The sequence below is a fragment of the Stenella coeruleoalba genome (genome assembly GCF_951394435.1).
Source record: "Stenella coeruleoalba genome assembly, chromosome: 8".
In the NCBI taxonomy this organism is placed as follows: domain Eukaryota; kingdom Metazoa; phylum Chordata; class Mammalia; order Artiodactyla; family Delphinidae; genus Stenella; species Stenella coeruleoalba.
In genome coordinates, this window is record NC_137154.1 from 66,027,827 (window position 1) to 66,052,199 (window position 24,373).

The 24,373-nt window shown below is 36.0% G+C and overlaps 1 protein-coding gene across 1 annotated transcript; it reads right to left on the minus strand.

Annotated features, from left to right (window-relative positions):
* Positions 1-235: 235 nt before the first annotated feature.
* On the minus strand, positions 236-23,059 carry CHORDC1 (cysteine and histidine rich domain containing 1). Its single transcript, XM_079929091.1, has 11 exons — positions 22,456-23,059; positions 18,988-19,037; positions 16,208-16,264; positions 13,501-13,658; positions 11,394-11,497; positions 10,194-10,252; positions 5,861-5,931; positions 4,535-4,640; positions 2,734-2,853; positions 1,911-1,973; positions 236-1,622 (listed from the first exon to the last, which is right to left on the minus strand). Exons 1-11 carry the CDS (start codon positions 22,517-22,519, stop codon positions 1,476-1,478), a joined length of 999 nt encoding a protein of 332 aa, XP_079785217.1. The 5' UTR covers positions 22,520-23,059; the 3' UTR covers positions 236-1,475.
* Positions 23,060-24,373: the final 1,314 nt, after the last annotated feature.

Here is a 24,373-nt window from a genome sequence, read left to right on the forward strand (position 1 = left end):
TCTTCACTGCAAGAATTTCTTGCCATGGTATTTTAGTGTCATGAAAAGCTGGCAGCCAATTTTTCTGTCTTTATACATAACGCAGCTAAACCGTTTAAGAATTATATAACTACATCTAATAATTACCTGTTAAGGGTAGTAGACTGAGATATGCTACTAACTAAAATTGCACTTATGCAAACTTTTCTGTATAAGAAGTCCATTAATACCAAGAAAAGAAAAACACTCAAGGAGCTTAAGAAAATAATCATTTTAATCTATATAAACATAATTCACACCCAAACGTATTAAGTTCTGCCAGAGTTTCGGCTTTCATAACACGTCTTAATATCAGTTTTCTTTGTGAGCTCTGCACTGCCTCAAAAAGTAACTATCCTTTAATGACTTCAATTAGCATAAACAGTCTAATTCTGTGATACCTATATTTAATCAAATACAATATATAATCATATTGTATCACCTAGAATTGTCAAGCTGTTCATGAAAGCCTTAAAAAAAAAAACCTCCAAAAGAATAAGCTATTTTGTTTATTTAACATGTAATAACTGTCATAAAGCAAAGCTTAAATATTTACTTTTCTGATATCCTGATGTATTTCCATAAGCCTTTTAGTCAACAACTTTACAAACACTTTTCCATCAGGGAGGCCAGATCTTTGTAACTAATAAAAGATTCTAAGAGGGTGTAGGCTATAAATTAGGTACAATTCAGTCATAACACCATACAAAGACCTTATAAATAGTCAGGAAAAAGATGTTTAACATTATTGCTTAGTCTCATAAAATGGTTAATTTTAACCAAATTGATACCTTTATACTCTTATTTATAATGTTTCCTATACTCTTAAATCATACTGCTTAGCCAGTTATATAGGTACTGATGCAATTTTTAATCCAATTAGTTGTAAATGAATTGAAATTTGTTAATCAATACATATATTCCCCGTTACTACTTACTACACTACCTCAAGTTAATCCCCCCACAAAACATAATTGATGAGTGGAAAAAGCAATGCAGAGCTTCATCTCTTTCTTAAAGATTTTCAAGTATCATAGGAACACAAACTCATGAATAAACTAATTAAAAATTTGACATTCCATCTTGCTTTACTAATTACAGGATAAAAGAAAGAAATGTAAAAACAAATGCTTCTTTACATTTCTCTGATTAACATAATATACTACGAAATGCTGTAACTGTTGTGAGCTATTTTCTAGCTGCTTCAAGTATAAGACACAACTACAGTTCTATTAGTGAGGAGAAATGAATAATCAGTCTTAGGTAACTCAAAAGGAATATGGGAGGCACAAAAAGATAAACTGACTTTGGCTTGGACCTACTGTAGACCCTGAAATGCCAGATTCATTATCAACAACAACAACAACAACAAGAAAACAAGAGTACAGCAGCAAGCCACCACTTCACCACATATTAAGGATTCTGAAATAGTCAATAACTTTCTTTTCCTTCTCAACTCATTCTGTTGTATCTTCTTTTTGTTTTTCCTGGTTTTTGGCTGCAGGCAGTTCAAGGCTTGCCCATTGCATAGGTTCAGCTTTTCTCATGGTAATTTCAATCTTCGTTGCAGTCATAGTTACATAACTTCGCTTTACATCAATCACCTGCAACATATCAAAGAGAATTACAGTACACCTGGGTGCTTTTATTAGTTTTAGAGGCAAGTAGGTTGAAACGATAAACAAGATTTCATGTCTATGCCTATGCCTATTGCTAAGAGTCAAAATTCCAAGCTTCTAAGGCCATTTCTATCCCTAGTTTAAACTTTTTGGTAAGAAATAATGGTAAGTTATATATACACTTTGCATGAATGCTTACTAAAGTACTGTCTTTTATTATACAATGGTATTTTAAGTATTAAGAAAAAATTCTGCTGGATTCATAATACTTACACCCCATAATTTCACATTTTGATGAAATTCCTTCTCTCCTTCAAATACAATGTGCACATTTAACTGAAAAAGAAAAAGTTGATTAACTGATCAAAACCAAAGTAAAGACTTATGATATAAAACACTGATTATAAAAATAAGAAGATACTGATAAAAAATCATTTAAGCTATTTTAAGGAATTACCAATATTGTACTTTTTTTAATTTGGAAAAACCATTAACCATTTTTAAACCATTAAAAAACCAATACTGTACTTTTTTTATTTGAAAAAACCATTAATTACCAATACTATACTTTTTTAATTTGAAAAAACCAAGAAAAATTAACTTGGAGTTTCATATTGAGAATTAAGTTCCATTATTATTTGATATTCTAAGCTACTACAGTATCTCCATGCTTCAGAAATAACTACTATGCAGAAACCTTCACTTAAAGTAGTTTCTGTGAAAGTAATTTCAAACTAATTTTCAAATGGGGAAAATTAAAAGATCTTAAAAACAGCTCAAACAAGATCAATATTTTATAACACATTAACATTAATAATAATGTATAATTTTTACTCAAAGATATTTAGTGGGGCTTCCCTGGTGGCGCAGTGGTTGAGAGTCCGCCTGCCAACGCAGGGGACACGGGTTCGTGCCCCGGTCCGGGAAGATCCCACATGCTGCGGAGCAGCTGGGCCCATGAGCCATGGCCACTGAGCCTGCGCGTCCGGAGCCTGTGCTCCGCAGCGGGAGAGGCCACAGCAGTGAGAGGCCCGTGTACCGCAAAAAAAAACAAAACAAAACAAAACAAAAAAAGAAAGATATTTAGCGTACTTACCAATGTACTATTTGCTACTACTTGACTAAGTTCCGGAAGTGAATTTTTAGCATATACTGAAATGGTGACTTCACCCCCAGTCTGATGCCAGTCATGTCTACATGGAACAACCTTTTTCCCCTGTAATGTAAGAGAAACTTTATGAATTTACAAAGTGCCACATAATTAACCTCTTAAAAAGAGTAATTTGACCCATCTAAATTGAGAACAAAAATACCACACAAAACTGAGCCCTTAATGCTTTTAAGCACAAACAACTTCTAAAGCTCCCATCAAGAAGTTAAACCAATAAAATAAAATACAAACAATCTTATAGTTTTATGATTTGAGAACACACTTTTGAAGACTGAAGTGAAAAACACATTTGCTTAGCAGGATAAACCAGACAACATCTTAACGTCATGCATAAGAACTTTCCATTTATTTTCTACAAACTGAAATTTGGGAAAAATAATTGATTAGTTATAACTATCTGTTGTTGTTATTGAATACTTTCCTCTCATAATAACATGCAAAAAAGGGTGAGAATTTGTGGAAGTAATCTTTTGATTACTATTATGAAAATATTATTACCTATGAGTGATACACTGCTATAACAATAACTATCTGAAAGACAAATTATGATTTGTTCTATAACTGAGGGTAATTTAATGCAGGAAACTGCGAGACACTACTGTTTTAAAAAGTAGTATTTATATATTCGTACAATTACACTAACTGAATTTAAGTTACTTATATGACTTACATTTTTTTGCCCTTAGCCACCTGGCTTAGACACTCAATACTCGATAACTACATGCATTAAAAAATAACAAAAAATGTGTTTCATCAAGGATCATACTATGAAAACTTTTGTGCATAAAACATTTTATTTTTTCAAACCAAAACTTTCAAACTTTTGAACCTTGGAGAAAATACAGGGAGATTTCACTTTTTACTAATAAAACATTCCTAGAAGTTTTGTGGCAGATAAATTATTATAACTTAATGGATACATTTATAATACCTAAACCCATGTGTTATTAAAAAGCAGAAACTATAAAATATGCAAATGTAGGCTAAATGAATTCCTAAAGTAATTTGAACATAAAGACACACATACTGAAAAGGTTCATTGTCTTGAGGTTATTAGTGCCAATACAGCACATAAAACTAATTTAAGATACATTAATAATAGCCAACAAACGTTTATTTAGCAAATAATTGCTTGCCTTCTTACAATTTAATGGGATTTTGGGGGATTATTTACACAGACACAAGTCTTTTTAAAATACTGTTAGGGAAGTAGGTACTGATGCTTTCTCTTCTCTTTTGATAAATTTCCTGGTAGCAAGCAGAGGCTTTCAAAACAATCCCAATAAAACAAGTGTGCAATCCTTCTCTTCGGCCACTAAGAGTATTTGTACATCTGTATATGGTTGAATGATGTTAAGTGGCCAAAAGAGAATCAGAAGTCTAAATGATTAATAACATCAAATGACCAGAAAAGTGATTTTTAAAAAACAAAAACTGGGAACAAGGTATGGAATTACAGAAAAACATGCTTCAGTTTAGGCTAGCTTAACTATTTCACAAAAACCTACATATTTGCATCAACATACATAATGGCTATTTTGATCAAAGAGCAGTGCTTTGAGAGAGCTTGACTCAGATTAACTTCAGTTTTTAGGCTCATCAAACTTTACTGTGTGACGGAGAGAAAAACTTGTTTTTTTAAATCTAAAGACAGAATGATCTCAAATCTCTTCAAAATGACTCAGATAAATACACTCCAATAAGCTATTTTTAAAATGCTACTTACAGCATCCTTTTTAGTCCACGTGTGTTTCCCTGTTGTACAGCCCTCTTGGGCTAAGAATGTATTAAAATCAGAAGTTTTTCTTCTACAACAGCTCCAATATTTCATCCTGTAAATTATTATAGAAAAACTTCAGCAATAAAATCTCACAATCAAGTTCAGAAGTGTTAAGTGATAAGTGACTTAACCAAAAAAAATAAGTGTGTAACTTTAGTATCTTACAAGTGTCTAAATTACTAAACAATTTAAATCTGCCAGAAGACTATGAGAACCTACTGTATAGCACAGGGAACTCTACTCAATGCTCTGTGGTGACCTAAACAGGAAGGAAATCCAAAAAAGAGAGGATATATGTATACGTACGGCTGATTCACTTTGCTGTACAGTAGAAACTGGCACAATATTATAAAGCAACTACACAAAAGTTAAAAACAAAAAACAACAAAACAAAACAACACCCCCCGCCCTTCCCCCCCCAAAAAACCTTAAAAAACTACCAGAAGACTAAAGTTAAAACCAGAATGCCATTTAGTATAGCAGTTTTGGAGTTCCTGAGTGAAGATGCTTAAAACCATCACAAAATCCAAAATCAGCTTTTCACTGATAGTTTACACTCCAGTTTCCTCATGAAGCTACCATGAAGTGGTACGACCAAAGATAGAATACGTTCGTATTTTAATAAACCAGCAAAGTGAGAACGTGCAAACAACCTAAAAATAACTGTTTACACAACCTATGATGGTCAAGCCCAAAGTAGGTGAAATCCACTATTATTTACTTGAGAAAAATCTAACACTGGAAGACAAAAATTACAGTAAAACTTTGGGTTTGAGTCCTGAAGAATATGGAAACAGAGTGGAAGATTTTAATACAGTACTGTGTTTCTATAAACTACAGCATAATATACTGAGAGGCTCTCAACTGAGAGCTGTGGGAAAGTATGGGTTTTCTCAGATGCCACAGTGTTGATGTCTTAGTGTCCCAGGGCCCAAAATTCCAAATGTCCTACAATGCACAGCACAGTACTTCAAAGAAAAAAAAAAAAAACCAAAAAACACCTGTTCAGCTCAAACAGAAAGTATCACACTGTAATAGAAGGGAATACAGAAAAAACATGAGGTTTGAATCACAACGGCCACTTCACTATAATTTTGTTTCAGTTTTCCCATGTGTAAAAAGAAGACAAAACCCACATTTCTAGGTTATTGTAAAAATTATATGACAATGTAAGTAAAATACCTAATATTGCTGCATGGCATTTAATGTTTGAAGGCATATTAACATTTCTAACATCTACCATAAAGTTTTAATTAGCCTGGTATAAGTTACCCTTCATGGAAAATAGGTACTCCAGAATGATATACACAGACTTCTTCTAGACTCTGTGGACCCTGATATGTCTAAAAGAGAAAAAGAGACAAAAAATTAGTTTCACATCTCAGTGTTACATTTCACATGTATTTGCAAGTACTGGTGACCTCTATGAACTATGAAAATGCCCAAGAGATAACAATTACCTAGAACATTCATAAATTCACCTCAGGCCATTCCAATAAGGAATGAAAAATGATTCCTTTTTGGATATGCTTAAGTTTCAGTTCCCTGTGAAAAAGGCAAATATAAAAGTAGGCAAAAGGATGTATTCAGATACTTTCAGACTTTTGCATATGAGGACACACCCAAACACATTCAGGTATGTTCTATAAATTTACAGAACAATATTGAAACCAAGAGATTAGTACTCTCATCAGAAATACAGTTATAGGATGATTTATGTGCATAGTAAACTCTGTGTGAACATTATGAATTAAAATGGAAAATCTAATAAGCAATTCTGGAAGTCCCAGATGATGATTTCTTTTTCCTACGAAGCGTAAAATGAGCTGCAGACCTATATATATATCCAGGGTTTGTCTGGAAGATCCGGGCCCCATTGCTGCTGTAGATGAAGGCTCTACAGATGAATTCACAAAAAGTTATGTTAATAAAACATAGATGCAGCCAATAGTATATTTTCTGTCTATTTTGGTATTTACAGCAACCACCCTACAGTTAGAGAAAATAGAATTCTGTACATTTACTTTTTGTAAATTCAAATTACGGGGTGTGTGTACCTCCTGAAGATATTCCATAGGCACACAAAACTCAGTATGTTAGATTCTGAACTTACACCACTACTGCCCCCCAAACCTCCTACTCTTCTTCCCATCTTATTTGATGGCACCATATCCACTCAGTCTCTCAAAGCAAAAATTCTGTAAGTTCTCTTCAGTTTCTCTTTACCCTCTACCCACATGTAGTCTATCACAAAATCCTGTCAATCTGACTTAAAAATATCTATCAGTTTAATTTGCTAAACTTCCTCATGATCACTAGCAGATTTTAGGCAATGAAACTATGCTAAAAGATTCTAATTAATTTCTCTGCCTTCAATTTCTGGACTCTACTACCTAATTAAAACACGTATCACTCTCTTGTTTAAAGTCCTTTAATTAAATCTACCTCACACCATATAAAATAATCAGTTCCAGGTCGTTTGCACATTTAAATGTGCCTCTATATATGAGAAAATACTCATGGCCCTAAAATAAACAGATATCTTAAATAGGATACAGAAAGCCCTAATCATAAAGGAAAAGATGAACAAGTTGAATTTCATTAAAATTGAAGAGACTCTGTTTATCAAAAGCCATTAAAGCCATTAAGACAGTGAAAAGGTATATAGCCTCTCGGACAAAGGACTTGTAGCTAAAACATATAAAGAATTCCTAAAATCATTAAGAAAATGTCAATTTAATAGAAAAACAGATAAAAAAGATTTTGGACATGTCACAAAACAGGATATCCAAATGGCCATAAACATACAAAAAGGCAGTCAACATCATTATCAGGAAAGTGCAAACTAAAACCACAGTGGGTGGCTTCCCTGGTGGCGCAGTGGTTGAGAGTCCGCCTGCCAATGCAGGGGACACGGGTTCGTGCCCCGGTCTGGGAAGATCCCACATGCCGCGGAGCGGCTGGGTCCATGAGCCATGGCCGCTGGGCCTGCGCGTCCAGAGCCTGTGCTCCGCAACGGAAGAGGCCGCAACAGTGAGAGGCCCGCGTACCGCAAAAACAAAAAACAAAAAAACCACCATGGGAACATTCCACATCCACCAGAATGGCTAAAATATAAAAGACTGATATTACAAAGTGTTACCAAGGTGTAGAACAAAAGGAACCAGCCTAATATATTGCTGGTAAGAGCGTAAATACAACCACTTTGTAAAACTATGTGCGAGTATGTTAAAGCTAAACATACATACACACACACACACACACACACACACACACACATACACACACTCTGAATCAGCAACACCATTTCTAGTCATATACTTAAAAGAAATGTGTACATGTATCCTAAAAGTCATGCACAAAAATGTTCACAGTAACATTAATCAAAAAACTTTATAGGACAGTAGAAAGGATAAATTGATTGGTACATTCAAACAGTGGCATGTTTTAAAGCAATGAAAATGAACAAATTACAGCTACATGAAACCAAGATAACCAATATTTTATTAAGCAAAGGAGGACAGACACGAGTACCTGTTCCATGATTCTATTTACAGTAAGTTCAGAAGTAGGCAAAACTAATCTATGTTGATAGAAAAAAGTGGTTACCTTTGGGAGAGGAAATAATGAATGAGAGGAAGCATAAGGAAGGCTCTGCTTTGTGAAAATCCCTTATGCTTATATAGAATTAACATATTTATATATATTTAATGTTATATTTCAATGAAAAAACTTAAAAAAAAATTTCTTCAATGGCCAGCATGACCTAAAGTAAGGTTTTGAGCAGTATAAAAGCCTTTCAGGATCTAGACCCTACTTATCTCTTTTAATCTCAACTTTACATCAGCAAATTTTGTACCATTGTTATTGACTATTTTTTGTTTTCTGTATATTACTGCTATCACCTCTGCTTGGGATATCCTTTCCCTTTTTGTCCATTTATAGAACTGCCATTCACTTCTCAAAGTTCATCTAGGATACCTTTGCTCTGATCTTCCTCCATTACCCTACCACTTGCACGATATCTCCCTCACCCCAAGAATTAATCATTCTCTTTTATCTACTACTTCTACCTTATACACATGTGAATGCATTCATATTTCCATCTCTAAATGAGCAAGGTGACGTCAAATTTAACATGAAGGAAGATTGCAAACCTGCCCCCAACCCTAACTCCATTTTCTCCTTCTCAGTTAATGGTGCACAAATCACCTAGATCAGGGGTCCCCAATCCCCAGGACTCGGACTGGTAGCAGCCTGTGGCCTGTTAGGAACCGGGCCGCACAGCAGGAAGTGAGCGGAGCTTCATGTGCCGCTCCCCATCGCTCATGTTACTGCTTGAACCATCCCCCCTGCCTCCACTCCGGTCCGTGGAAAAACTGTCTTCCACGAAACCAGTCCCGGGTGCCAAAAAGGTTGGGAACCGCTGACCTAGATGCTTCACTTCCAGTTTATTAGCAAGTCCTGCTAATACTTCCAAATATCATCCATTCCACACGTGTTTGTCATGTGCCAGGCATTGTTCTAAGCACTCAAGACACAGCAAAGAGAAAACAAATAACATTCTTTCCTTTTAAACCTTAGTTCAAAAGGGGAAGGGAAGGGAAAGTTAGATGGGATAGAGCATAAGCAAAATAAATATGTAAAACAAGTAGTGTGTAATAAGGTGGTAAGTGCTGTGGAGAAAAAAGGAGAGTATGGAATGTTGGAGGGTGTGTAATATTATATTGAGTAGGCAGAAAGAAGCCTCACTGAGATGTCTGAATACATCCTACATTTAACCACTTCTCAAAAACATATCCTAATGCCTGGTCTCCAGAGTAGCACCCTAGCTGGTTTTCCTTCCCGATTCCACTCCTGCCCCATTAAATTTGCCACTTATCAGCCAAAGACATCTTTTTCAAAGCCCCTCCTTAAACAGACAATGGCTTCCTATTACACTTAGAATAAAGCCCAAACCCCTCACTGTAGCTTATAAGGACGGACCTGCATAATCTTGCCTGCCTCTCATACTCTCTACTTCCGCACGCTTATCAAGCCCCCACTGACCTTTCTCATGATTTCTCGAGTAGCCAAGTTCTAATGCCTCTACACATACTACTCCCACATCTACTCCACGGTTTACATAACTCATCTGCTACATTCTTCAGAATTCTGATTTAGTGTCACCATATCAGAAAGGACTTCCCTGACTAGTGCACTTAAATACTTTTACTCTATCTCCTTGTCTGCTTAATTTTCTTCAAGTCTACCTAAATTCACAGCATTTAAAAACTTGTTATCCTTCCCCCAAAATTAGAATATCAGCTCCATAAGAACAGACATTTTGCTTTATTTAATACTATATTCCCAGCCCCTAAAACAATGTCTGGCACATAATAAGTGTTCAGTAAATGCTGACTGAATTAGAACTATTTATTCCCATGATCTATTAGACACGGTGCTCCTTACAGACAGTCTCTTATCCATGTTAATAGCCCTGCTCCATGGAATAGTGCCCAACACATAAAAGACACCCAAATGTTTGTCTAATTAAGTCAATTACTCTCTTTTCTCAAAAGTAAAAATTTACTTCCATGACACAAACAAATTTTACAGTATATACCTTTGAACACCCTCCATTTTTACATGAGGTTCCAATCTTAATTTCATCACTGTCTTCTTCTACAACAAAGAAAAAAACCAAAATAGAAACATTAAAATAGAAATTGACTGTAGTGCTATTCTTAAAAAGTAAACTATTCCATAACACAAGTATTTAATAAAATAATCTAAATACAAAAAAACCTGATTTTTAAAATGATTTTGGATAACTAAGTTTTCTGTGTGACCTTTCATGTAATACACTTAAAAGCTAATAAGAAACCAACTACCGTGAGTAAGTCTTGCCTATATCCCCAAACTGATATATGACATGACACATTTCTATTCTACAATGCAAGACTATATCCAATAACTTAACCTTACGTAAAAGAGAAATCATGAAAGGGTTTTTTCCCCAGATACCAGGTGTAGGTCAGAGAATACTGAATATATTTTATATCACGCACAATGAAACATTTACAACTATCAAAAAATTTTAACTCACTGTTGAAAAGTAATGAGTAATAGAAGAAAAAATTTTTAATTAACAGGTTCTCATTTTTATTAAAGACAAAATGGAATAATCCACATATTCATTTTGTGGTTTTACCAGCATTCAGTAAACAAAAATCAAAAATAAGTTCTTTACTACAACGTACTCCTTTTTTTTTTTTAATTGGGGTATAATTGCTTTACAATATTGTGTTAGTTTCCGTTGTACAATGAAGAGAACCAGCTGTATGTATACATATATCCCCTCCCTCTTGGACCTCCCTCCCACCCCCCTCAATCCTATCTATCTAGGTCATCACAGAGCACCAAGCTGAGCTCCCTACGCTATACAGCAGGTTCCCACTAGCTATCTGTTTTACACATGGCAGTGGACATATGTCAATCTCAATCTCCCAATTCATCCCCCATCTCCGTCTGAGTCTACACGTCCATTCCCTATGTCTGCATCTCTATTCCCACTCTGCAAATAGGTTCATCTGCACCATTTTTCTAGATTCCAAATATACGCGTTAATATACGATATTTGTTTTTCTCTTTCTGACTTACTTCACTCTGTATGACAGTCTCTAGGTCCATCCACGTCTCTACAAATATGCTACAATGTACTACTTTTTCGCATTTACATACAGTAAACTACACTGCTCCTATCTCTTTTAGATAATTGGTTAATTGAACAGAAAAAATTACAAAATACAAAACAAAATCTTACCTTTCTTATTTTCTTCATTCCCCGATGATAGTTTAAGTTTATCAAGTGCTTGTTTTAGGGAGGCAGATATTTTTAATTCCAAATTTGTCATTGGTTCATCCGGGCTGGAGAATTTGGAAACTTTATTACCATTACTGATGTACCAAAATATTTCTTTGTACTAAAAATATACTTAAGGCTCTACTTACGATACGCCAAATGCCTTGTCAATCAAGGTTTTCTCTTTAAAAAGTATTTTACACAATAACTGCTATTAATACAGCTACATTTCTAAGTCTTAGCAGAAAAAGTTCTGATATTAAATATCAAATAATCATGCTATTGTCAACACATTAAATTATTAATCAGTAGGGCTAATGGGAAGGAAGTAAAGAGTAAGAATACAAATTTGTTAAGATGAGCAACTCCAAGGAAGGGACTGCGAAGTACCTTTACATTCCATGCCTAAGCAAAACACTGAGCATGTAATAGGCAATAAACAGGTACTAAGTGAATCCATATCCCTACTGGTAGAGATAGTTCACTTTATGTGGACACTAGTATATGCATCTATAAATTCAGATACGGTTATGTCACAAGGCAGTTTTAGTAGGGTTAAAAAAACAGTAACAACAATGTCCCCTAACATTTCACAATGGTTTAGTGTTATATGTACAATCTGGTTAAGGCACTCAATATGTATTAAGAATATTAATAAATGTAACAATAAAACTGAAAATCCTAGGTTATTCATTCTACATCCTTAATGAAAAACCTACTGATATAGGAGGCACTAACAAAGTACACAAAAACCTATATCCTCTGTCTCTACAATACTATCTAATGAATTTACGATAAAATATTTAATTTCTCTCACTTTCTCTTAAGTGAAATTAGTAGCCCATAATTTTAAAAAAAATTAACTCATCCTGTCAATTATAGTAGACTCCACTATAATATTTAATAATGAGCCATGCCAAAATTCTTGGCTTTTTCTGACATTTTTTTTCCCATTGGCAAATCAGCCTGTAAGGCATTTGATAAAATTTCTCATGGTATGAGTAAGCTGGATATAGAATAAAATCATCCTAAGTAGTTTGGTTTAAAAGACAAAATAAACATGAGAAAGTCTCTTTGGGTTCTTATCTTGGTCGGGTATAATTCAAGATGCTATAAATTTATTTACATAAGATCAATAAAGCAGAAGCTGGGAAAATCATGAGTCCACAGTGTGAATAAAAATATCAACAAAGGCCATGTTCGAGGCCAAAAACCATCTGTTTTTTTAAGTCCTGTATTTTGGTTCTAAAACAATTCAATACTCAAGTGCAATATGAAGACGACCTGGTGTACCCAACATGCATGTGTGGGATTGTAAAATAGTCTCTAGTGGATCAGGAGGTGAGTATGAAGTACCTGTGTAATTCTACTGCAAAATGACCAAAAGCTATTTTAAAAGTACTTTAACAAATATGCCATGTAAATTGAATACATTAAAAATTGATCAGTAATGAGACTAACAGTTTTTAGGCAAACTGTTAAAAGATGAGTGACTAGGCTTGTTCTAAGTGGCAAAATATGGACAAATGAAAGAAACAGAATTTGACTCAATACAAGGAAAAGTTAAATACTGAGTTAGTAACATTAAAATGAATTGCTTTAAAATAGAAGTAAGTTCTTCTTCAATAGAATTATTTGAAAGGAAATTAAATATTTTTCTATCAAGAATGTTCTAGAAATTATTTAAGAAACAGTGGTAGATTGGAAAGGAAAGCCTCTAAGTTCTTTTTCAACTCAAACTGATTCCCTGACAAGGCCGATTCTTTTACAGAACTCCACTATGCCACCGTGAAAAAGATACACACCAAGGCACAAGAAAGATGTGTGGCTCCCCCGCCCTTAGCATAACTGAGTACACAGTGAACAAATCTGTACTGCAGTTCTACTGTGTATATGCCCTCAAGGGAATAGAAATGAAAGGCATTATCTAAGAGAAAACCAAATGGTTCAAAAGTGGGTGAACTACACAGTAGCTGCAAATGATATTACGCAAAATCAGAAGAGGAAATACCAGGAACAAATGCTATTATTCAAGTGCGACAAAAGTATACAACTGTATAAAGTATACCTTGGCCTTTTTATTGCTTCTATTGGTTTAGGGGCTTGAATGATATGCTCCTGAAATTTGGGTTTCAATTCAGATAGTTCTTTCTTCTCAGTAGTCTTGACTTCAGGTTTGACTGGCTCGGGTGGCTTCTCACTATTATGCCTTCCTTTCGTACAGCCCTGTTGGTGAGAGGTATTCATTCACTGAGAGTTAGCCTATCATCTACTTCACATGCCATGACAGAAATACTATTGTTCAATTCTTTATTAATAAATTCAAGGGCATGTTTTCTCCACTTTTAACACACTGACTTATTTTAAGAAACTAAAAATAGAACTCTAAACTTAATATATTTGTAAATGAGTTCTTACATGCGAATAATGCATTAAAAACAGGCCTTTAGGGCTTCCCTGGTGGCGCAGTGGTTGAGAGTCCGCCTGCCGATGCAGGGGACATGGGTTCGTGCCCCGGTCTGGGAAGATCCCACATGCCGCGGAGCAGCTGGGTCCGTGAGCCATGGCTACTGGGCCTGCGCGTCCGGAGCCTGTGCTCCGCAACGGAAGAGGCTACAGCCAGTGAGAGGCCCGCATACCGCCAAAAAACAACAACAACAACAAAAAAACCCAGGCCTTTAAATTACACTTAATAAATATCTACTATACTTATTCTATAAAGGTGCAGCATAAACTTGTTTACAGAAAACAAATTCTGGAGATCTCACACAGAGAATTCTAAAAGTTATTTATATAAAAGGGCCCCAATTTGAGTCTCAGTTCTCCTACTACCTACCTATATAACCTCGAGCAAGTTAGTTAATCTTTTTTTTTTTGAAACCACCAGTTAAAACTTTATTTCTTTCTAAATCACAAAGAATAAGGCATAAACATTTTACAGAGAAATTAAGTTTAAATGTTTTACTTCTATTAACAACAAGGGTAGTTGATTTCAACAGATCTCAAATTCCAAAAGAGTTCATATATAGAGAGAGACATACATGGCTCCAAAAACTTTATGACTTTATTATTTTTAAAATTATTTTTAATTACTTATTTTTTAATTGGAGTATAGTTGCTTTACAATACTGTATTAGTTTACACTGTACAGCAAAGTAAGTCAGCTATACATAGACATATAATCCCTCTTTTTTGAATTTCCTTCTCATTTAGGTCACCACAGAGCACTGAATAGAGTTCCCTGTGATATACAGGTTCTCATTAGTTATCTATTTTATACATAGTATCAATAGTGTATATATGTCAATCCCAATCTCCCAATTCATCCCATCCCCCCTCTTTCCCCCTTGGTAACCATTCGTTTGTTCTCTATGTTTGTGTGTCTATTTCTGCTTTGTAAATAAAATCATCTATACCAATTTTTTGAGATTCCACATATATGCATTAATATATGATATTTGTTTTTCTTACTTCACTCAGTATGACAGTCTCTAAGTCTATCCATGTCTCTACAAATGACCCAATTTTGTTCCTTTTTATGGCTGAGTAATATTCCATTGTATATATGTACCACATCTTCTTTATCCATTCCTCTGTTGATGGACATTTAGGTTGCTTCCATGTCCTGGCTATTGTACATAGTGCTGCAAGGAACACTGGGGTACATGTGTCTTTTTGAATTATGGCTTTCTAAAGTCAGTTTCCTCATCAGTAAAATGGAGGCAATGGCATTCAGATCTTTTTTGAGAGGATTAAATAAAACAATAGAATACTTCCCATATCTGGCAGGTGGTAAACATTCAATAAATGCTAGCTACCTTTTCTATATTCCATTGAGTTATACATACATTTTAACATCCCTGAAATCATAAGGTAAATCGTACATCATTTAATTAACAACTTTAGATTTCTTTCTTAAGGGTACACAAAATAACAATGCATCTCTATGGTATCTTAGATATGATAAAAATTTACTGTTCCTAACTGAAAATGCTTTAGATTGTTGCGTTCCTTCTTTTTGATGGTCTTTTAAGACTACTAACATCAAACAACAAGAACCTACTGTATAGCACAGAGAACTATAATATCTTGTAATAACCTATAATGGAAAAGAATCTGAAAAAGAATAGGTATATATATAACTGAGTCACTGCTGTACATGTGAAACTAACACAACATTGTAAATCAACTATACTTCAATAAAAATAAATAAATAAAAAGCTAGAGGAAAAATAATAAGCTGTAAGAAAAAATTCTAGGCTGTAATTTTGATGTATATAAAGGAACAAAGTACACTAGAAATAAAAAAAAAAAAAGCTTGCTATCAAAAATAAACCTAGGGCTTCCCTGGTGGCACAGTGGTTGGGAGTCTGCCTGCCGATGCACGGGACGTGGGTTCGTGCCCCGGTCCGGGAGGATCACACGTGGCGTGGAGCAGCTGGGCCCGTGAGCCGTGGCCGCTGAGCCTGCGCTCCGCAACGGGAGAGGCCACAACAGTGAGAGGCCTGCGTACCGCAAAAAGAAACAAACAAGCAAACAAAAAACTCTAAACTGACAAGTGGTTAATTAATATCTTGAAACTTTAATCTCAAAAACAGATAAATTCCTTATTTTAAATGCCATAGAAGGGAGGTGAGTAAAAGAAAGGTACTATCTGTGAGTTAACAGGGACTAGTCAATAGATGTCCAAAATCAGACTCCTCAACTCTGGAGCTCCCCATAATATGTACTTTTTGGGAGATAATCTAGGGGAAAAGAAACCCATTAATACTTACTGCAATGCTTAAAAAATCAGAAAAATCAGTTGTTCTTCTCTTACAGCAAGACCAACCCTAAGAAACATAAGAGGGAAAAAAAAATGAAAACCCTATTTGTATGAGAACCACAACCCACTAAAACACTATTTGGATTTATCTCCTTGAATCCCGAAGTAACCTGTATACACAACATAGTTTTATAGTTTTTAAGTGTTATAAATAATTCACCTAATCAAGTGAAATGATCAGTTTTTGACTTAAAAAGTGAATTAACCAATATTAAAAGTGATTTGTGCTGTGACCCATCATGAAAGGAAGCACCTTGAAATATGGAAACAGAAATTGCTCGTTTTCAAGAATAGTACTTGATTTTTAGAAGAAAAGCAATCTATAATTTCTAAAAACTATTTTAAAGGATCTAGGGAGTAAGTGAAGTGCATTACTTTAAAAATCCATTAAGCGAGAGATAATAGTTATAATAATTCAGTTTCTAAACAAACTCAGCATAGTTGTTCCTCAACAATAAGCATTCTATTTTCAGAAAAACATTAATTCATGTAGTAGCTTAAGCACTGTTAGATCTTTCAAGGTTAAATGATCTTTTCAGCTAGAAGCATACAAATACAGAAACTGTAATGCCGTATGAGATTTCTGAACGAAGTATCAAGCAGCTAAACAATAAATGGTTTTAAGTTATCACCTATAATTCCAATGTAGTACAAAGAATAAGGAAATAAAAATGCAGCAGTCTCAAAGCTTGGGATGTCTCAAATTCAGACTAAGAGTCAGCTTTGCACATATCCACCTGGGCCTCACTGTTTTTCTCAATGTATGCATGAAGAATTTGGTAGTGACTTTTTTCACAATATGCCCTTGAAGTTTTTTAAAAGGAAAATGTTAAATATTCTACAATTCATATTTTCCTTTATTCTGAAATTTAATTTTCTTTTACTCTGAACTGAAATATAGATCAAAAAGTACTAATTATTACAAAATTAAATATAAGGTTTAACTAATATAGATAATATTGTCACCAGTAAAGTTGTTCTATATGAAAAAAGTTTTACTGTCTCAATTCTATATGAAGAATTAGGTATTCTGGGAATATTGGGATACATACATGACATAGATTGTTCCCAACTGCCGATCTGAGATCTATGGTAGTCCTCAGTAAAATGTGAAAAGGTAATTAAAGTATGTAAGCATAAGGTTGCAAACTGTCTTTTCTTAAGGACTGCTCTTTTCCCTGAATATGCCTTTTCTAATTTAAATATTAAAATGGTTTTTTTTTTCTGTTAATGCAATGTTTAACTTCTCACTTGATTAAATAGAAAACTGACAACAGTAGACACCATACTGATTTATGTATTTTGCCTGAAATCTACAGGGCTGTGGAATTCAGTAGGCTTGGAAAATCTAAGTCTTCATATGTTTATAGAGACAATAATAAAGAGTAGAATCGGAGTAGAGAAACAAAAACACTTCAAAGTAAAATCAGTAACTTTAATTAATCAGTGTAATTAACAGTTGGGTAGTAAAAAGAGGAGCAACGGACTAAATGACTAGAAAGTTAGTGATATCATTACTAGCAGCAGCAAACTTGAAAGGCAGGCTATTTTTGGAATAAGGGGTCACTTCAGAACTCGTCTGTGCTTGCCAATGACACAGATAAATGAAAATATGTTGTATAAGTCACTGGCATAGAGGTGACAAGAATAAATTAAGGACAAGAATGAATGAGCTGAATGAGAGAAAACAGGAAGCCAAATCTGAGAAGTGAAGTATGCCCATGGTTAGGAGACAGGAGGAAAACATCACAGGAAAACAAAGTAAAACAAGAAAAGCAAACACAGAATAAATGGCAATTTAGGAAAGATAAAATCCCCTCACCCCCAGCAAAAATAAGTATTCCCACAGAGCCACAGTTTCCATCCCCATAAAAGCTTGTAAAGAGGCTAAAAAGATGTAAGGAAGAGTCAGATCATAATTTGCCCTACTGAACGTTTGTTCTGTTTTTCTCACTCAGAACTAACCATATTAACATAAACTTGCTATCTGCTTGTACCATTGTTTATATGTAGCTAACAGTTAAAAACCAGTAAGGTCCAACTACTCCCTGAAAGGTAAAATTAGAAATTCTAAGGGCATCGATAATATATAAACACATAGGACTGTTTATGTTCCTAAGAATACCTAAAACCATGGCAGCCACACTGCAACAGTTTCTTTTGAGATATACAAGGGAAAATGTACCACATTATCATCAATTTTAAAAGATCAATAAACCCAACACAAAAAAACCTGATCAAACAATATTCTATTATTTCTCTAAATCTACAGAACATCAAGGAAAACAGGTGGCATCTCTTTTCTGTACAGTATTACTCTAAACTTTCATGTCTGTCCCAAGAGTGGCACTGTTTAGTATTTATAATAATGTTCCCTAAAATTCAGAGCTGCTCTTATTAAACAGCACCTGCCTGATATATTGAAAGATTAAGAAGTGTTATGGCTTCTACAATTGCTTTCATTTCCCCTCAAAGTGAAGAAATGAGGGGCACTGAAAGTGAGAACTGGGATAAAAGTAACGATTTTATAACTGGAAAAGCCCTTAAGATCACCATCTACTGTCCTCTTTGCCTTTAGTGGAGCACTTGCTCAAAGCACCCCAAAATGGTCATTAAGAAAGCAGAGAGTCACAAGCTGAGGAAAAAAAAAATGAGAAATTCAAGATTTAGTATTATACCTCTGAGTTTACTATACAAATGTGAAAAGACTGAAATGTATCAAGTTCCTACCTTTAATGCATCATGAAAGACTGGAACGCCTGGGTGGTATGTGCAAGCGTCTGGTCAAAAACAAAAGAAAAAAAAAAACTTTATAATGAAGAAAAATCATCATTTCCTTCAGTGTTAACATATAATCCTTTTTCCATATGCAGGTAATACTCTTCTTTTCCTTAAAAATTCAGTAATGCTCGAATTTGATGCATGACACACAGTGCTTAATATAACATTGTATTAAAATAGTAAAGGTTAAAATTTTCATTTGCGTAAGAAAGCTATAAATAAAAACACAAATAGTTCAAGTATAACAAATTATATTTTGTATTCCTCTAATCTTCGTTGTAAAATTTTTTAGTACCCGAACTTCAAGTTCTAAATTTTGACCATCATATTCGGTTTTTACAAAAATACTATCAAATTTAAATGTTCTTATGTGCATCGATCCATAAAGGTTGCCCAAGGGATTACCTAAAAAGATATTTTGGAAGAAAAGGTTCAAATTTTAAAAAACTGATACAATATCTAATTGCTAATTTAATTTTCCTACACAGGTGTCAATTCCTAGATATAAACCTCATTAAAAAGAAGTTTAAATTCTACAATCTATTTTCAGGCTTGTCAATGATTGTTAGTCTATTATTTCCCTACCCCTTCCCCATTATACCACCAAGTTTTACTTAACTCTTATGAAAATGGACTTATTATAGTCTGCAATATATAGAATTACATTTAAAAAAACAAAACAACAGATAATAGACACACATTCCCTAGCTAGATAGCACCATGAGCTCAGAAAAAGCAGGTCAGCTCCAGACCTGTGCAATTTTCTTATAAGGCTACTTTGCTCAGACTTTCACGTCTGTTTAGCTCTCAATTGTCTACAACCTCTGATTCCTGGTGTCGCAAAATGATTAATTTCTGGTACTTTTCTCCCTATCACTGTATTAAGTCAGTATGTTTTCCTTCGTTACTACCTAGAGACCATTCTAGCTAATGAAGCAATTAAAGTGTCAGGTATTTTCATGGTACAGAAAGTAAGCCCAGTTTAGGAAGATGCTATTAATTAAGGGTAGTAGTGGGGCTGAGGGCTGAAAAAGGAGATTCAAAGTAAAAATGAATATGCAGAGGAATATGAAGTTGAGAGGGGAATCAAAGTAGAGAACAGGTAGAATATTTTCAAATATCAAATTTACATACAGTCAGAGGCATAAAACACATGTCTGACACAGTAAGAGGCATGATCATAATAATGGACAGTTCTGGCAGAATGGCAGCAGGAGTGAGTCAGGTCTTAACCATACAACTAGTATAAACAAAATTTGAAAATCACTGCTAAATAACAAGCAGATGGACATTTTCATCTTTAGTGTTTCTTTTCTTTTTAAATCAGGTTTGCCAGTTTTGCCCAAAGTAATATTATGGGCAAGAAGCTACAACACAGTAGCGATTAAGAGCCAAGGGCTTTTAACACTGAGTCCGACACTGGCTCAAATTCTGCCTCTGCCTCTTGCAGCTGTTTCAGTTTCCTCACACGTGTGGATTGAATAAAATATTGTTTGTGAAGAGGTGTTTCTTCCAGAATAGCTGTTTTTAACATACGCAAGTTACCATGTCTCTTTAAAACACTCATTTAACTTTTGTTTCAAATGAAAATGTCCTATCATCTTAGAAAGGAGTCTTCTTATTTTAGTCAATACACAAGGTCAAACCTCTCCCATCCTATAAAACTTTCTCCTAATCAAGTCCACAGTTTTCTATTAGCTCTTGTCCTTACTCCCTAGCCCCATTTTCCATCAACCAGTTACTTGGAGTATTTATTCTAAGTCTCTAATATAACCCCAATTTTGCTAAAGCGGATAAACTTTAAGCAACCTTAATGGAACTCTGCTGAATTTAATACGGTTGACGCTCAATGCTTGAGACTGTCTACTCCTCTGATTTTTCTGGCTTCCCCCATCTCTTTCCTGGGCACTGTACCATTTCACACACACAAAGCTGACTTCCAAAAAATTGGCTGTACCTCCCCTTAAAATTAGGCTGGTACATAACACCCTATAAATAAACATATTGTCCCATTCAACAAAGCATCAGTCTTCCCTTCAATATTAAAGTAAAATGTGTACAGACACTAAAGCAATTTACTTTTTACGCAGGCTACCAACAGTTAAGGGCTTTGAAACCCCTCATTCCTCGATGTTTTCAGCCACTTAAGTCTCACAATTTTCTACCTGAACTTCATATTAATATCATAAAAACGATTAAACTTATCTTTTTCCTCAGAATCCTACCAAAGATCTTATCATTTTAAATTATGTCCCCAATTCACCTGTGCACCAAGATAAACACTGAGACATCTCAAGAGGTGAAAAAGATTTTTTAAGTATCTATTTTAATCTTGTACACAATGAAGAACCATGTTGCTACCATGCTGAACTGTGCTTCTCTATTAAATGCGTATAACACTACACACTTCACAGAGTTGCTGTCAAGGTTAAATGAAATAACATAATAAAGTGATAGACCAATGTCTGGCATATAGAAAACATACAATAAATGCTAGTCGAATTGAGAAAGTGTTACAATGCTTACAACTTTCAAGGATTCAACTCACTTCTTTATCCCATTCACCTATCAAAATTCAAATCCACTGGTCAGGTTCTATTCTTCACCTAGTCTAATCACTAACTTTCACCTTACATCCTTAACTCTACACCTGGGTGCCATAGAGGACATTCAATCACTGTATCCTATAGACCGCATGGTACTAAATGGAAAGACCACTGCAAAAATACCCAACAAACAGGGCTACAAAGTAAAGGATGAGGAATGTATCTCCCATTTGGGCGGATGTATCAAAACTTAACAGCGTAAAAATACAAAATAATTTTCTTAACCAAGAACGTTTTAAAGAGTAAGGTTAAAACAAGTGAGTGGATCGAATGAATAAATCGACAGCAGGCTTTCAGACAAATACACTTCTATACTAATAGAAAGAGGCCGAACTTAAACGCTAGGATAACCCGCCCGGGTTAACGCTAGGATAAGGCCTTCCAGGCAATGTCGGTCTGCCTCTGACACACGGACCCAGCAAATCAACCGCAAAGCGAGCCCAGAGCTGGTTAACTTTTGATTCCTTTAAGAGACGCTGTGTGTGGGGGGGGGGGGGGGGCGAGGATAAACATGCTCTAAATTCCAGGCCAATTAGAGAGTGAGCGGACGACTTAGGCAAACACGTGCGCCCGAGGGGCCGTGGGTCCGTGGGTCCGTGGGTCCGGAAGCTGCAGCGGGAGGGGTTCAGACGTCGTTGCCTGGGCGCCCCCAGAGCGGTCCCGCGCCCTTGGGCGGTCAGGCGGGAGGGGAGGCCCGGGGCGGGGGGCAGAGCGGTGCCGGCTTGCGCGGAGACCCGGGATGCCCTCCGGCCCAAGGGCGTCCACGGGAGGAGGTGGAAGGGAGGGAGGGCCGGCGGCGCGCTTTTCTTACCATCGGAATTGGTCTCGGGATCGAAGCGCTGGCCGCAGCCTCGGTTGTAGCACAGCAGGGCCATTTTCTCTTCCCACCGCTCCGGGTCAGGGTCAAACGCCCAGAACCGCCAGACACTGCCTTTACAACTCCCCTGTCGCAACCACCCGTCTGCAGACTGGGGCGGCTGCCGGCTTCCGGAAACGGCCAGTTCCGCTTCACGAACCTTCGCGAATTTTCCGGTCGCGCAGGCGCACAGGCGATGGGAAGAGGCGGAGGAAGCGCGGCGGCCGGCCGCAGGGGGGGGGGCCCCTTTAGGTGGGACTACGATGGGTAGGGGGCCGGGGTCGGAGATGCAGCCAAGATATTTGCCGGAGAGAAACCTTAAAGGCTGGAAATGTAGGCATCCGGGGCACTGATGCGCTCTCTCCGGATCTCCTCACTCATTGGCTGCGGGTATCTCGCACAGCGAACGGACCGCCCCGCCCTCTCGGCCCCCGTAGCCAGTCATCCTGCTTCCTTGCGAGACTGAAATTACCCGTAAGAGCTTGGTCGATGTGTTTGCTCCTTAGCTGCCTGAGAGTGATTGTAGAGTCGTTCAGTATTTCCGAATCCTCTTCCTGGAACGTGGTTGCTTAATAAATGATGAGGGGGATGGTGGACGAATCTCCCTCTGTGCCTCCACTGGCCTGATCTCAGAAGCATTGAAGAAGTGTAGGCATCGGGAGCAGTTTCGGTAACGAAGTAATTGAGGTCAAATCACATTGAAAATACAAAGCACTTGAAAATTAGAATATCAAGGAGAAATGTTGCTCAATTACAGCGCTAAAGTGGTCACTATTGCTCTAAGACGCTGGGGTAATTGTTATTGTTTCGTGTTAGCTTCCATTTAATCATTTTGCGATGCTGAATTCTCCAATCCTGGATCATCTGGTAAGATTCTATCAAGAGCATCTTAAAAAGTGTAGTGATACATTAATGGGCACACGCAAACAACCCTAGTTCCAACTTGTATGTTTACCAGACTTGGTGTGTTTGAAATAAAAGCAAATGCTTCTTGATAACAGGTATACTGAACAAAATGGGAATATCAGTATTTGTCAAGTAGAAGTAAAAAGCTATACAATATTTCTAACGATCCCAAGTCTGTTCATGAGAAATGAGTTCAGTCCTCCCACCCCAATGAAGAAGACTTTTCATTTTCCATATTCGTTCCTCCATACCTAGAAGTATTAAATTTCTATGTAGTCATTCTAACATAGATATGTACAATGTTGTATTCTCCTTTATTTTACCTAAGGAGTATTTTTCTGTTTTGTTTCATAATCATATTATGAATGATGAGGTAGATTTCTGATGAATAAATTCACTATAACCATTCTTCATTTAATCTCACCAACTTTATTATACAATAAGCTTCAGTGATAAACTTATTGTATGCTGTTTTTCTTATTTTAGATTTTTGAGAAGTAGCAGTAAGGTGTATGAACTGAAAAAACAAAACAAAACACAACCCTACAATATAAGAGCTGTGAGTTGAGTTTTATTCTGAGTATTATAGAGGACTTACGCCCAGAGCAGCTCTGAGGAACTGCTCTGAAGAAGTAGGGGGAGGAGCCAGTGTGTGTGTGTATGTCTGTGTGTGTGTGTATGATTTTGGATAGGGAATACATGCAGTCAAGCACACATCTCAATAAAAGGTTATCGCTAGCCAGGAGGAACAAGTATCTCAGTTAATGATTTTAGTGCCTTTTTTTTTTTTTTTCATGTAAGGGAAGATGCAAGATTTTGGTTTCATTAAAATTCTTCCTGAGATATCTAACTATCTAGAGGACCTATTTTGCCAAAGCACAGAGTGCCTCATCCTGTTCTTCCTCTTTAATTCCTTTCAGGGTGTACTGCTGGTCCGTGACTACAGTGGCTAATGACTTGATCCTTG

Bases quoted from the DNA above. Each gene is read 5' to 3' on its own strand.
- CHORDC1 (XM_079929091.1), bottom strand. From the start codon at position 22,519: ATGGCCCTGCTGTGCTACAACCGAGGCTGCGGCCAGCGCTTCGATCCC. The intron at 19,038-22,455 runs GTAAGAAAAGCG...GTTTTTGACCAG, and splicing joins TCCCGAGACCAATTCCGATG to ACGCTTGCACATACCACCCA. The intron at 5,932-10,193 runs GTATATACTGTA...TTTCTCTTTTAG, and splicing joins AAAATGGAGGGTGTTCAAAG to ACATATCAGGGTCCACAGAG.